This window comes from Anolis sagrei, chromosome 1, assembly GCF_037176765.1.
Source record: "Anolis sagrei isolate rAnoSag1 chromosome 1, rAnoSag1.mat, whole genome shotgun sequence".
Lineage (NCBI taxonomy): Eukaryota > Metazoa > Chordata > Lepidosauria > Squamata > Dactyloidae > Anolis > Anolis sagrei.
In genome coordinates, this window is record NC_090021.1 from 191844199 (window position 1) to 191857430 (window position 13232).

Below are 13232 nucleotides of genomic sequence, written 5' to 3' on the forward strand. Positions count from 1 at the left end.
AAAAGAAAAAAGTCTGGATTATTGATGTCGCCATACCGGGTTACAGCCGTATTGAGGAAAAACAACAGGAAAACCCAGTCGCTATCAAGACCTCAAAATTGAACTACAAAGGCTCTGGCATAAACCAGTACGGGTGGTCCCAGTGGTCATTGGCACACTGGGTGTCATGCCAAAATATCTCAGCCAGCATTTGGAAACAATGCACATTGACAAAATCACGATCTGTCAACTGCAAAAGGCCACCTTACTTGGATCTGCACGCATCTTTCGAAAATATATCACACAGTCCTAGACACTTGGGAAGTGTTTGACTTGTGATTTTGTGATACGAAATCCGGCATATAGATTTCGTTTGCTGTGACATATTGTGATTTTGTGTCAATAATAATAATAATAATAATAATGGAACTTGTGCCACAAATACCATCTGCTTGCAACAAAGAACTAATAGGATCACAAGCCGGACAAAGTTACAGAAAATGAACACATCAAGGTACTCTAGGACTTCCGGATTCAGACAGACAAGAGTTTTGGAGCACAATACTCCTGACCTCACAATCATGTTAAAAAACATAGTATGGATTGCTGATGTTGCAATCCCAGGTGACAGCAGAACTGAAGAGAAACAACTGGAAAAGCTGACATGATATGAGGATTTAAAGATCAAACTGCAAAGACTCTGGCACAAGCCAGCCAAGGTGGTCCCAGTGGTGATCGGCACACTGGGTGCAGTGCCTAAAGACCTTGGCCTGCACTTAAACACAATCGTCACTGACAAAATTACCATCTGCCTGCTGCAAAAGGCCACCTTACTGGGATCTGCACGCATTATTCGCCAATACATCACACAGTCCTAAACCCTTGGGAAGTGTCTGACGTGTGATCCAATACAACAGCCAGCAGAGTGTCTGCTGTGGACTCATCTTGTTGTGTTTCAAATAATAATAATAATAATAATAACTTATTTATATCCCACCATCTCCCCGATGGGGACTCGGGGTGGCTAACATGGGACCAAGCCAGAACAATGACATCAAATCAAACGAAATACATAAACAAATTAAAAATCAAATACAAAATAAACAGAAAAAAAGAATAAATTAAAAAATGTGCACAATATCTGCTTGTGCACATTGTGGGTTATCTAAGTCCACACAGTCATTTCACCCAGGCCCTTCCACACTGCCATATAACTCAGAATATCAAGGCAGGAAATCCCACAGTATCTGCTTTGAACTGGGTTATTTGAGTCCACACTGCCATATATTCCATTCAAAGCAGATACTGTGGGATTTCCTGCCTTGATATTCTGAGTTACATGGCAGTGTGGAAGGGCCCCTAGTTCAAAGCAGATAATGTGGACTTTTATGCAGCTGTGTGGAAGGGGCCTGAAAGTGGTGCCAAGCTGTTTCAGATTGACCTTCTCCCTCCACTCCTTTCACAAAAGTCCTCTCCTCCCCCGCCCACCACCAGCATCCGGGAACTTGGGGTATGAAGCAACGCGCCTTGTGCGCATGCGCGGTGTGGTTTGCAGTTCCTTCGACCTCTACCGCTGCACCACCCGGTGAAAGGAGCTGCTGCTGCTGCCGGGTCAGTGCTAGGCCAAGCCAGGCCAGGCCCCTTTCCCTGCCTCGGATTCTCTTCTCCGTCCGCCGAGGAGGACGCCTAACGGTCTCTTTTCTCCCCCTGCAGCAAGCAAGAAGGCCCCGGGACCCGCCACGCCGCTTCCGCCCCCACCGACAGCAGCCATCATGTTCGCCTGTGTCAAGCTCGCCACCGGCTCTCCCGCCCTGGTGAGTGAGGAGGAGGAGGAGGGGGGGGGGCTGTAGGCCAGGCAGAACTGCCCCCTCTCTCGTGCTATTGCCCTTCTTCTCCATGCGCCCACCCCTTCTCCACTGCCATTTCTTGCCATGGGTGAACCTACACTGCAGAATTAAGGCGGTTTGACACCGTTTTAACTGCTGTGGCTAATGCTATGGAGAGTTGTAGTTCAGAGAGGCACCAGCCCACTTTAGCAGAGAAGGCTGAAGGCCTTGTAAAACTACAACTCTCATAAATCCATAGTATTGAGCCATGGCAGTTTAAGTGTTGTCAAACTGCATTGATTCTGCAGTGTAGATGCACACTATGCCTCCCTCTTCATTGCCTTTGCTTCCATGCCCCTCTCTTTCTTGCCCTTTTCTCTTTCCACTGCTAAGAGCCCTTCCACACAGCCATATAACTCAGAATATCAATAAAATTCCTCAATATCTGCTTTGAACTGGGTTATCTGAGTCCACACTGCCATATATTCCAGTTCAAAGCAGATAATGTGGGATTTTATTCAGCTGTGTGAAAGGGCCTGAGTCCACGTTGCCATGTGAAAGGGCCTGAGTCCACATTGCCATATATTCCAATTCAAAGCAGATATTGTGGGATTTTATTCAGATGTCTGGAATACGCCTTAGTCTCCCTCTCTAGTCCCTTTGTTTTCCATGCCTTCTTCTCCAATGTCCTTGCTTTCCCTTCCCCATTTCTTTCTTGCCTTTGCATTCCATGCCTCTTTCCCCCATTGCTTTTATTTTCTATGCTTCCTTCTCGGTATTGCCCTTCTTAGGGGTCACCGCCTCTTCCTCCTTTCCAGGAGGCCTCTGGGGCGGAAGGGAAATGTCTCTTGCAGGCCCCACTATCCCTTCTGCAGCTTGTTCTCCCCACGGTTTCCGAATGGCCCTCCTGGCCTTTTCCAGCTCTGTGATTTTTATAAAAAAGGAAAGGCTCTGTTTGTAAAGTGTCCTTGTGCCGCGGGAAGAGGCTGGAGTGGAAATCCATGTGACCTTAAGCAAGTAGGTGGTCCAAGGACACGCATAGGCCGCAAACGGGCCATTTTCCTTTCCAACAGTCATTCATTCCTTAGGCCTTCCTTACAGTCTGCGCTCACAGTCAGTTCAAACTGGAAATGTCAGCCAGCGTGTTTGGGGATTTTGAAATGGCTTCCTCTCTCAAGAAGTGATTTTCTGGAGTTGTTCTGAGTATAGTTTTGATCCGGAGGATACACATTCTTAAGAGAAGTTTAGGTTTCATTTCTTTGGATCTGCCTTTAGAGTAAATCTGGTTAGAGTTAGAATGTCGGAGTTTCTTTTAAAGTCCTGTAGGATTGGAGACAAGTGACCTGAAGGTCATAAGGTACAATGGCAGTTCAGCACTCTGTATCCAGATGCATTCTTAATAAAGTACTTCATACTGCCTAGGAGCATTGTATGTTTTCAGGAGTGTATATTCAGTGAAGTCAAGAGAATATTTGGCTCTGTATTGTTTGGTTGTAATGTCAGAGAAGAGGCCAGAAGCTAGAATTGCTAACATAATCTCCTGCTCTAACTTGGCTCTAACAAGTGTCATTAAAGAACTTGTCCTTTATTTAATCACTAGCCGTCCCCTGCCACGAGTCGCTGTGGCCCAGTCTGTGTATATGTGTTTTGTGTGTTTATATATTTGTGTATATATGTGGTTTTGTGCATGCATTTTAATTGGGTTTTTTTTTTTTTTTTTTGCTTTTTAAGTCTCTTCTGTGTTTTACAGTGTTTTTATGAGTGATGGTCACTCATTGGCCTGATAGGTGTTTTATGTCCAAAATTGGTGTCAATTCGCCCAGTGGTTTAAACAAACATTACATTTAATTTTATAGTTTCAGTATAAATTTAAAATGGACATTGCCTGTTGTGGAATCTTACTGAGCAACACAGAAAAGAAATCAAGTTTTAGTCCCTTTCTACACTGTCATCTATCCCAGGATCTGATCCCAGATTATCTGTTTATCCCAGATTATCTGGCAATGGAGTCTCATATAATCTAGTTCAAAGCAGATAATCTGGGATCAGATCCTGGGGTATAAGGACAATCTGGAAGGAGCCTTAGTGTTCTTTCAGTGCTGTGATTTCATTATAGTCAGAAATAACAATACTCTTTCTGTCCCTCACATGCACACATTTTACTGTGAATTTGCCTGATATAGAGATGCAATTTGTGTGTTTAGTTCCAGCTAAATGAACTGGGTTCTCTACATATTTATTGAAAGTGAATGTCAAGCTTTCAGACCAGTTATGTTGAAGACACTTTTGCTGTGGTCAGCGTACAGGCTGTGTAGAGATTAACATGCCAACTCTTTAAAACTTTTGCAATCTTACATGCTTGAAGAGATCAAAGCAGTATTTCCTCTGCCGTAATGGAGATAACGAATTCTTCAGTTTAAAAATCACTGGGATGTTTGTGTTTTTATTTTATGTATTTATTTTAATACTCTTCCTCTTTCAGATGCGTATGGGATCAAGAGTCCTTTACAGACCAATTTCTGCAACAGTATTGTCTAGGCCAGAAGTCAGGACTGGAGAGGTACCTTAAACAATTCTGTAGCTTCCTTAAACTATCTGGTGAGCCTGTAAGTTCTTGTCCTAGTAACCATTAACCACAACTAGTATTAAACTGTAGTTATGGCAAAGGCATGATACCTTTTGTGTAGTTTACAGTTTCTCACCTCCCTGCCCCTATTCACCCCAAAACGTTATGTAAATCTGACTTATATGCAACCTTAAAACTGCTCTCTAGTTTCCAGGTAGTCTTTCACTGCATTGGGATCAACTTCTTGAGTTTCTTCCCTTTCTTTCTTTAGGTCATAACTTGTAAACAAGACAGCAATTTATGGCTTGCAGGTTCTCAATACAGTAGGAAAATAAGAGTAGCTTGCTATTAAGTACTTTTCCAAAGGTGTCTTAAAATCTTTATTTCTTTGATGTAGAATGTTGGTAGCTTTCATAATACAAATCTATAGCTATCCTTGCATTCAATTAAACTTTGTGGTTTTCTTCTTGTTTTTTATAGGGCAGCGCACTTTTCCTTACTGGGACTCAAAACACTGGCAGTCAACTAGCACTAAGGGAATTTCAAACAAGTGCTATCAGCAGGGACATTGACACTGCTGCCAAGTTTATTGGTGCTGGTGCTGCCACAGTAGGAGTGGCTGGTTCTGGTGCTGGTATTGGAACAGTCTTCGGGAGTCTAATCATTGGTTATGCAAGGTAACATATCCTAGATATTGAACATACATCAATATATGAATGTATCTTAGTTTCATTGTCCCACACTAGCTCTTAAAGGATGTAGATGCAAGAAACTATAACTCAGGTGTGGGCAAAGTGTGGGCTCCCAGGGGCCAAAAATGCTCATTAGAAGGTGTAGGGAGCATCTTCATAATGCTCCCTCCTTTGCAATAATGAAAGTCTTTTAAAAAATAAACTAGAAATTACTTCTGTTGACTTCGAATTAGTAAAAATAGTGAACATTCCCTCAGAAGCCCTGATTGGGGGGCATTCTGGGCAAACACTTGGTGGGGTTGTGTGTGTGTGTGTGGTGGGGGTTGTGCAGCCTCCAACAAGGTATTTTGGGCAGTATTGTAGCTCCCTGTGCTCCCACAGTTGTCCACCCTTTCTATCGTTCCTCCTTCCAGTTACTTTACCATAGTAAACTAGCCTTAGCTGTGAAAGCTAATATTTTCTATAAGGTTGGAAACGACAGCATGTCTACAGCTGTTGTCTTTTCTCTGGAGTTAAAGAAAGAAGTGCTGGCATATTGAGATTAAAAGGTATATTTGTGTAATGAGAGGAGACTGGTGATTCCTTTTTTATCATTTCCAAAAAAAGCAAATGATAGCTGCCAAGAATGTAAAGGTAGTGAAATGTAATAATTCATTCAGTGCATTTCATTTAGTACATTTCTGACCCATGATGTGTGAGTGGTTTGCAAATTTAAAATAGCAAAGGGAAGGGACAGTTCAACAAATAGGTGAATACCATTAGTAATTAAGACCAGTGTACAAATTGTTGGCTTGCAGTTCCTTTCATTCCTCACCATTGGCTATGTTGGCAATGAAAGTTGGACTCCCAACAACACCTGAACTCACAACTTACCCATTCCTGGTTTAAGAGGATTGAGATATTTAAAATGCCTGACACCTAAAACACAGCACAGCCTTGTTAGTTGAATTCTTAAGCAAAAAACCTCTCATTGAATGGAAGCTGTTCACTTTAAAATCAGAAGACTCTCCCTGTATGTTTAAATATACATGAGAGTGAGGAATGCATATTGTTGAGTGGTGTGTCCCTGACCAAAAAGAATTGAAAGTTTTTACTTTTCAAAAAGCCTCTGTCAGGAATGTATGATGTGGTCATATCACAACAGTGAAAAGGAAGCAGGCAGGGAGAAAGTACAGCTCAATAATAGTAGCTGGATAAATACTTCCATCTTTTCTCCTTTTTAATATACCTAAACCAATCCTTGTTGGTGGTGTAATAAGATCTAGTTTATGACAGATGAAACCAACTAGCAAAAGGGCAGCCTATATTAAAGCCCAGTGGCAAAAACTGTAACATTTGACAATGCCTATGAATCTAAACTGCAGTCTCGGGTATATCTAGCTTCAAAATACATTTTCTTAAATCATAACTACAGTAATTACCTGCTTAATTAGCATGATTGTCAAAAATGAATATAGGCATTAGTGAGTTAGGAAGGAGTCTAATTAAAAACCATTGCCACCCATCAGCTAGCACCAAGTTCTTTAATCATGAAATTTCACTTTGAGTTTGAAGTGATTTTTTTGTAATAGGAACTACATGTCTTAAAAGGAAAATATCTTACTTTGCACAGTAAAGTTTTTGAAATAGTGTTCTGTATAATTAGGTTGGTAGTATTGGTCAGGATTTCAGATATGGTTGGTGCTTCAGGAACATAATTAGAAACCCCACTGTGTCACTTGCATCTTGGTTGTCTGTATGGACGTTCAATTGAAACACTCTATCTTGCAGTAATCTGCAGAAATCAATTTTCCTAGCTTGACAAATGTAATGCTTAAAAGTGATGGCTTTACTTTCGAGTCTGACACTATACTACGTACTTACAACTACCAACAAGCACCAGGTTGCAGGGTTTTTTTGGGTTTTTTTTTTTGAAAGAATCAATTCTCTTGCAGCAAAACCAACTTGTGGCATCTTTTGTGTGTTTTTGGCAGGTCCTCTTTGCATGTGATGGAAATAGATGTCAGTCTGCAAAAGCTTAGACCAAATAAAACTTGACTCTTTACTGCTCCATGTGACTTTCTGTTTTTCTAATTGCAACAGAAGTCATGCTCAAGAGTTTTATAAATTGTGACAGTTGAACTGCTCTTCAATAAGCTCTGTCTTGCATTAAGTTTTTTAAATACATTGCTGTTTGATGAGGTGACTTGGAGTGCATTTACACTGTACAATTAATGCAGTTTGAGCTCACTTTAACTGCCATGGCTCAATGCTATGAAATCCTGGAGTTTGTTGAGGCATCCGCATTTTTGGCATTTGTAAAATTGCTAATTCCTATGATTCTATACCATTGGGCCATAGTAGTTAAAATGGTGTCAAACTGTGTTCATTCTACAGTGTAGATTCACCCTTGGATATTCCGTTACACTGAGATAAGGAAGTTTTAACACTCCACTTGTTTTGAATTACCCAAAGCTCCAGCCAGCACAGTCAATCAGTAAGGAGCTAAGAGTTGTAATCTGAAACATCTAGAGGGTTGGTTATTCCTCATCCCTTTTAGAAGGTACTATACGGATGCATCTGTTTAAATATATTATTTTTATAAAAAATTAATGTACATTTTGACTTTTTGTTTTAGAAATCCATCCCTGAAGCAGCAGTTGTTCTCCTATGCTATTCTGGGATTTGCCCTGTCTGAAGCCATGGGTCTCTTCTGTCTGATGGTTGCTTTCTTGATCCTGTTTGCCATGTGAAGAGACCTTTTCATACTTTTGGCATTAATGAACTACAATGTGATTCTGTGAACCTGAGGTCGGGAAAATGTTATCATGGAAATGTATGCTACTTCCAAAGCAGATTAATTAAAGATGGTAATAAGTTTAAACTGGCTTTGTCTTATTCTTGCATCATTGTTTTGGCCCAGAGACCATATGTCTGCATTTAATAGTCAGAAGCTTGTGTCAAGGCAATTAAAAGTAAAAAAAAAACAAAAAAAAACAATGAAACACTATAGGTGATGACATGTTATATTGTGGTCATAATTTAGCTTAGTCGTGTATATGCTTTAACGTGTTATTTACCAAGGAGTAAGCCATGTATCAACAAGTGGAAGTAATGTCACTTACTGTTTGTCTGTTTTATTACATTGCCTAGCCGTGGTTCTACCATAATCAAAGGAACTGTAGTTTGATCTGTGCATAACATGTAACAACTGAACATCTGTCAAGACTACCTGAAACCCTGCAGTAAAAAAATATATGAAGAGATCCTGGACAAAAGTTAGCAACTGTCTTTATCTTGAATCCTGATTTGGGAAATAATATTCATTATTTATTTATTTACCGCATTTGTACCCTGCCCTTCACATCCAAAGGGGACTCAGAGCGGCCTTACAACAGGCAACAATTTGATACCATATACAATTAAAATACAATTAAAATCCAAGAAATTAAAACATCAATGATTAACACATCAATTAAAATCACGTAATCTAAATCATAATCCAGGACCATTCCATTAGTCAATCACATTAATTCACAGACACATTGCACTGCTCCAATTACTGGTCAAAGACTTGGTCCTAAAGCCATGTCTTAACGTTTTTCCCTGAAGGACAGGAAAGAGGGGGCTGATCTAATTTTTCTGGGGAGGGAGTTCCATAGATGAGAGGCCACCACTGAGAAGGCCCTGTCTCTCATCCTTACCAGTTGTGCCTGCGAAGGAAGTGAGACTGAGAGCAGGGCCTCCCTGGACAATCTTGGCCTCCAAGGTGGATTGTACTAATGAGCAACACATATCCCAGGGTGTTAATGCTGACATGATCAAATTGATAATTTATAGTGAAGAGTGTTTCGAAAGAAATGTTTATTCAAATCATCTGCTCACAGAGATCAAGCGTACTCACAATGCCTTTAATAGAAAATTCAGTATTGCTTTGAGAAGAGGCCTTTGTGAACAAATTCTGTAAAGAAAACCTCTTTAATCAGAAATTTGAAAATACACAACACCATTTGTGTGTGATGCTACACCAGGGCCACAGTTCAGATTGAAGGTTGCGAAAGGCAGTTCTCGTTACACCTAATAAAGGTACTTGGCTGTAGATTTTGATTGAGCTAATGACACAGCCATTTCAGCAAATGTATATCAAGGAAATCCCAATTTACATAAAGATCAGATAAATCTGAGCATGTTTGATTGGGTTGGGGAATATGTAGCCTTGCAGAAATTCTTTTGATGGCAACTCCTCTGGTGGGCTATATCATACCCATTGCTCATGCTTTTTTTCATATCAGAAGCGACGAGAAACTGCAAGTCACTTCTGGTGTGTGAGAATTAGCCATCTGCAAGGACGTTGCCCAGGGGACGCCTGAATGTTTTTGATGTTTTACCATCCTTGTGGGAGACTTCTCTCATGTCCCCATGGAGGGAGCTGGAGCTGACAGAGGGAGCTCATCTGTGCTCTCTTCGGATTCGAACCTGCAACCTGTCAGTCCAGTCCTGCCAGCACAGTGGGTTTAACCCACTGCGCCACTGAGGGCTTCTATTGCTCATGCTAGCACAGTGTTTCTCAACCTGGGGGTCGGGACCCCTTTGGGGGTCGCGAGGGAGTGTCAGAGGGGTCGCCAAAGACCATCAGAAAACATAATATTTTCTGTTGGTCATGGGGGTTCTGCGTGGAAAGTTTGGTCCAATTCTATCGTTGGTGGGGTTCAGAATGCTATTTCATTGTGGGTAAACTATAAATCCCAACAACTACAACTCCCAAATAGCAAGGTCTATTTTCTCCAAACTCTACCAGTGTTCACATTTGGGCATATTGAGTATTTGTGCCAAGTTTGATCCAGATCCATCATTGCTTGAGTACACAGTGTTCTCTGGATGTAGGTGAACTACAACTCCAAAAACTCAAGGTCAATGTCCACCAGACCTTCCCAGTATTTTCTCTTGGTCATGGGAATTCAGTGTGCCATGTTTGATTCAATTCCATCATTGATGGAGTTCAGAAGGCTCTTTGATTTAAGGTGAACTATAAATCCCAGCAACTCCAGCATTACCAAATGACAAAATCAATCACCCCCAACCCCACCAGTATTCAAATTTTGGGCATATCGGGTATTTGTGCCAAATTTGGTCCAGTGACTGAAAATACATCCTGCATATCAGATATTTACACTACAATTCATAACAGTAGCAAAATTAGAGTTATGAAATAGCAACGAAAATAACTTTATGGTTGCGGGTCACCACAACATGAGGACCTGTACTAAGGGGTCACAGCATTAGGAGGGTTGAGAACCACTGTGCTAGCAGAATACAATAAAAAAAATTAACAACTTAAGACCAGAACTAGGTGAAATTCAGGATTTTGGGTGCATCTCCAGAATGAATGCAGTTTGACTCCACTTTAGTTCGATGCTATGGAATCCCAGGAGCTTTAACTGGACAGGCCCTGACTCCTTAGCCTTCTCATTAAGGCTCCCTCCTGCTGCCGAGCCGGCCACTCTTTGCGCAGGCGCGCGGGGGAGGGCGAGCCAGACGGGGCTGCTTCCGGCCACCCAGGCAGCAAAGGGTCCTCCTTGGCCCCGCCCCGCGGCGCCCGAAACCACGTGTCCTTTCCTCCGCCGCTCTCTTCCTGCCCCTCCCCTCCAGACCAGGTGACTCCGCCTCCTCCTGACCCCGCGGCGGCCGAGAAGGGGAGGAGGAGGGAATCAGGAGGAGAGGTGTCAATGAGTTCCCGCGAGATGTGACGGAAGCCTGTGGGGGACACGGGCTTTCATGTGCGGCTCGGCCGGCGGTCGTGAGGGGTGAGGCTTGTGTTTTTCTTTCGGGTAAACAGCAGAGCAGGCGGGGAAGCCGAAGCCTCTCTCTAGCGGGAATGCTGCCTCTCGTAACGGGCTCCGGGCGTGGCTCCAGCTTAGGCGGGCCCTGCTCTGAGGAGAGGAGTAGGAGGGGAGGCTGGAACATGGCGCCGCCGCCGCCGCTCCTTCTCCCCTTCTGTCAGGAGATGGGGGCTCTGTCCTTGCTGCACAGCGGCTGGGAGCTCCGCCGCCGTCCCTTGTGTATGGCTCTGGAGGGAGAATATGGCTTCCCAGCGGCGCTTTCTTCCCCTTCATACTTTGCCCTTGGGTCAGAGCCCTGTTATCCCCCTGGGAGGAAATCACAGCATTGGATGTGAAGGTGCTTTTCCTTAAGGCTAGCTAGCAACAAAATGGAAATAGATCCTTTTTGGACTCTGGTCAACCCCGGCTCCCACAGGGAACAGGCCCTGAAGGGGTTAGAATCCTGGAACTGAGGAAACCCAAGTGCCATCCAGTCCAGCCTCATCCTGCCAGACAGGAACACACAACCAGAGCAGCCCCGACAGATGCCCATTCAAGCCTCTGCTTACAAACCGTCAGAGAAGGAAATTCCACCACACTCCGAGGCAGCAGCAGATTCCACTGCTGAACACTTCTTACTGTCAGGAAATTATTCCTAATGTTTAGGTGGGATTTTCTTTCCTGCCATTTAAATCCATTGCTCTATTGCAGTGATTCTCAACCTGTGAGTCCCATAATAATAACAATAATAATAATAATAATAATCTTTTATTATACCCCACCACCATCTCTCCAGAGGGGACTCGGAGCAGCTTACATGAGACCAAGCCCGGTGATATATTACAGCAAAATAAATACAGAACAGCAAAAAATAACAAAGTATTGTCGAAGGCTTTCATGGCCGGAATCACTGGGTTGTTGTAGGTTTTTTCGGGCTATATGGCCATGTTCTAGAGGCATTCTCTCCTGACGTTTCACCTGCATCTATGGCAAACATAGATGCAGGCGAAACGTCAGGAGAGAATGCCTCTAGAACATGGCCATATAGCCCGAAAAAACCTACAACAACCCAAAACATAACGTAAGACAAGCAAATAAAATAAGACAGTGCAAAGTAACAAAGTGAAAAATCAAACACAGTGGGCAGGCTAAATGTATGACATAAAATGATAAAACTCTGGATGAGATAACAATGAGAAAGGTATATTTGTAAGGGAGGAGCTCGTAGGGGATGGAACAGTGGAGTCAGGCCTTCAGTAAGGTGTTCAGATGTTTTGGCCTTCAACTCCCAGAAATTCTAACAGCTGCTAAACTGGCTGGGATTTCTGAAAGTTGTAGGCCAAAACACCTGGGGACCCACAGGATGAGAACAACTGCTCTATTGTTTCTTAGGGCCCTTCCAGACAGGCCCTATATCTCAGGATCTGATCCCAGGTTCTCTGCATTGAACTGGATTATATGAATCCTCACTGCCAGACACTCTGAGATAAAAGGAAAACCTGGGATCAGATCCTGGGATATAGGACCTGCCTGGAAGGGTCCCTAGTCTCTAAAGAAAAGTCACAAAAGAAAGCTTGCCCCCTCCTCAGTGTATTTATTTATCATGTCATCAGCAACCAGACATTTGTATTACATTTTTAACAAAAACAAACAGACAGACAAAACACAGAATTTGTAAGCTTGGTAGTCGACATCCTTTCAAATACTTAAACAGGACTCTCAGGCCCCCTTTAGCCTTCTTTTCTCCAAGCTAAACAGACCTTGTTCCCTTCACCTGCTCCTCATAGGGCTTGGTTTCCAAACCTTTGACCATTTTGGTTAGCCTTCCCTGAACACATTCCAGTTTACCCATAACTCTTTTGAATTGTGGGGCCCACAACTGGACACAGAGTTATTCCAAGTGAGGTCTGACCAAAGCAAAATAGAGCGAGACTCCGACTTTCCTCAATCCTAGACACTATACTCCTATGAGCAGGTCTTGCCTTGCTAAGGACCACATTCACATTGAACCAGGATGGGTAAATGCATCCCTAACTTTTTTTCTGTTTAAAGGCAACCCCAGTCTCCTTCACTGGCCTGTTGTGTTGCTTTGTACAAATTGACACTTGTTTTGACTGGCTTGCATTTTGCCATTTCAAAGCAAAACAAACATGGGTGTAGTTCTGAGACAGGTTGCTTTAGTTGCTGAGGGTTGTGTCTGCAAAAAGGTGTAACTGAAAGTGTTGCTCGAGGCAATTCCTCTTTAAAATACCATATAGGCTCCAGATCCCATCTGGTTGTTGGAAACTAAGGGGGGTCAGACTTAATGCATGGTTGGGAGACTGCCAATAAATATCAGGTGCTGTAGGCTACATTTCAGATGAAGAACCTG

The 13232-nt window shown here is 42.8% G+C and overlaps 2 protein-coding genes across 2 annotated transcripts in view; both read left to right on the top strand.

Annotated features, from left to right (window-relative positions):
* Positions 1-1490: 1490 nt before the first annotated feature.
* On the top strand, positions 1491-7926 carry ATP5MC3 (ATP synthase membrane subunit c locus 3). The gene is made up of 5 exons (XM_060779429.2): positions 1491-1590; positions 1693-1793; positions 4288-4365; positions 4852-5048; positions 7681-7926. Exons 2-5 carry the CDS (start codon positions 1752-1754, stop codon positions 7793-7795), a joined length of 432 nt encoding a protein of 143 aa, XP_060635412.2. The 5' UTR covers positions 1491-1590; positions 1693-1751; the 3' UTR covers positions 7796-7926.
* Positions 7927-10654: 2728 nt separating this feature from the next.
* ATF2 (activating transcription factor 2) overlaps positions 10655-13232 on the top strand; it is a 51452-nt gene continuing 48874 nt past the window's right edge. The window contains exon 1 of the mRNA XM_060779417.2: positions 10655-10846. The gene's annotated coding sequence lies outside the window, so the exon portion shown is untranslated. The remainder of the gene's footprint in view (positions 10847-13232) is intronic.

Bases quoted from the DNA above. Each gene is read 5' to 3' on its own strand.
- ATP5MC3 (XM_060779429.2), top strand. From the start codon at position 1,752: ATGTTCGCCTGTGTCAAGCTCGCCACCGGCTCTCCCGCCCTG. The intron at 1,794-4,287 runs GTGAGTGAGGAG...TTCCTCTTTCAG, and splicing joins CCACCGGCTCTCCCGCCCTG to ATGCGTATGGGATCAAGAGT. The intron at 4,366-4,851 runs GTACCTTAAACA...TGTTTTTTATAG, and splicing joins CAGAAGTCAGGACTGGAGAG to GGCAGCGCACTTTTCCTTAC.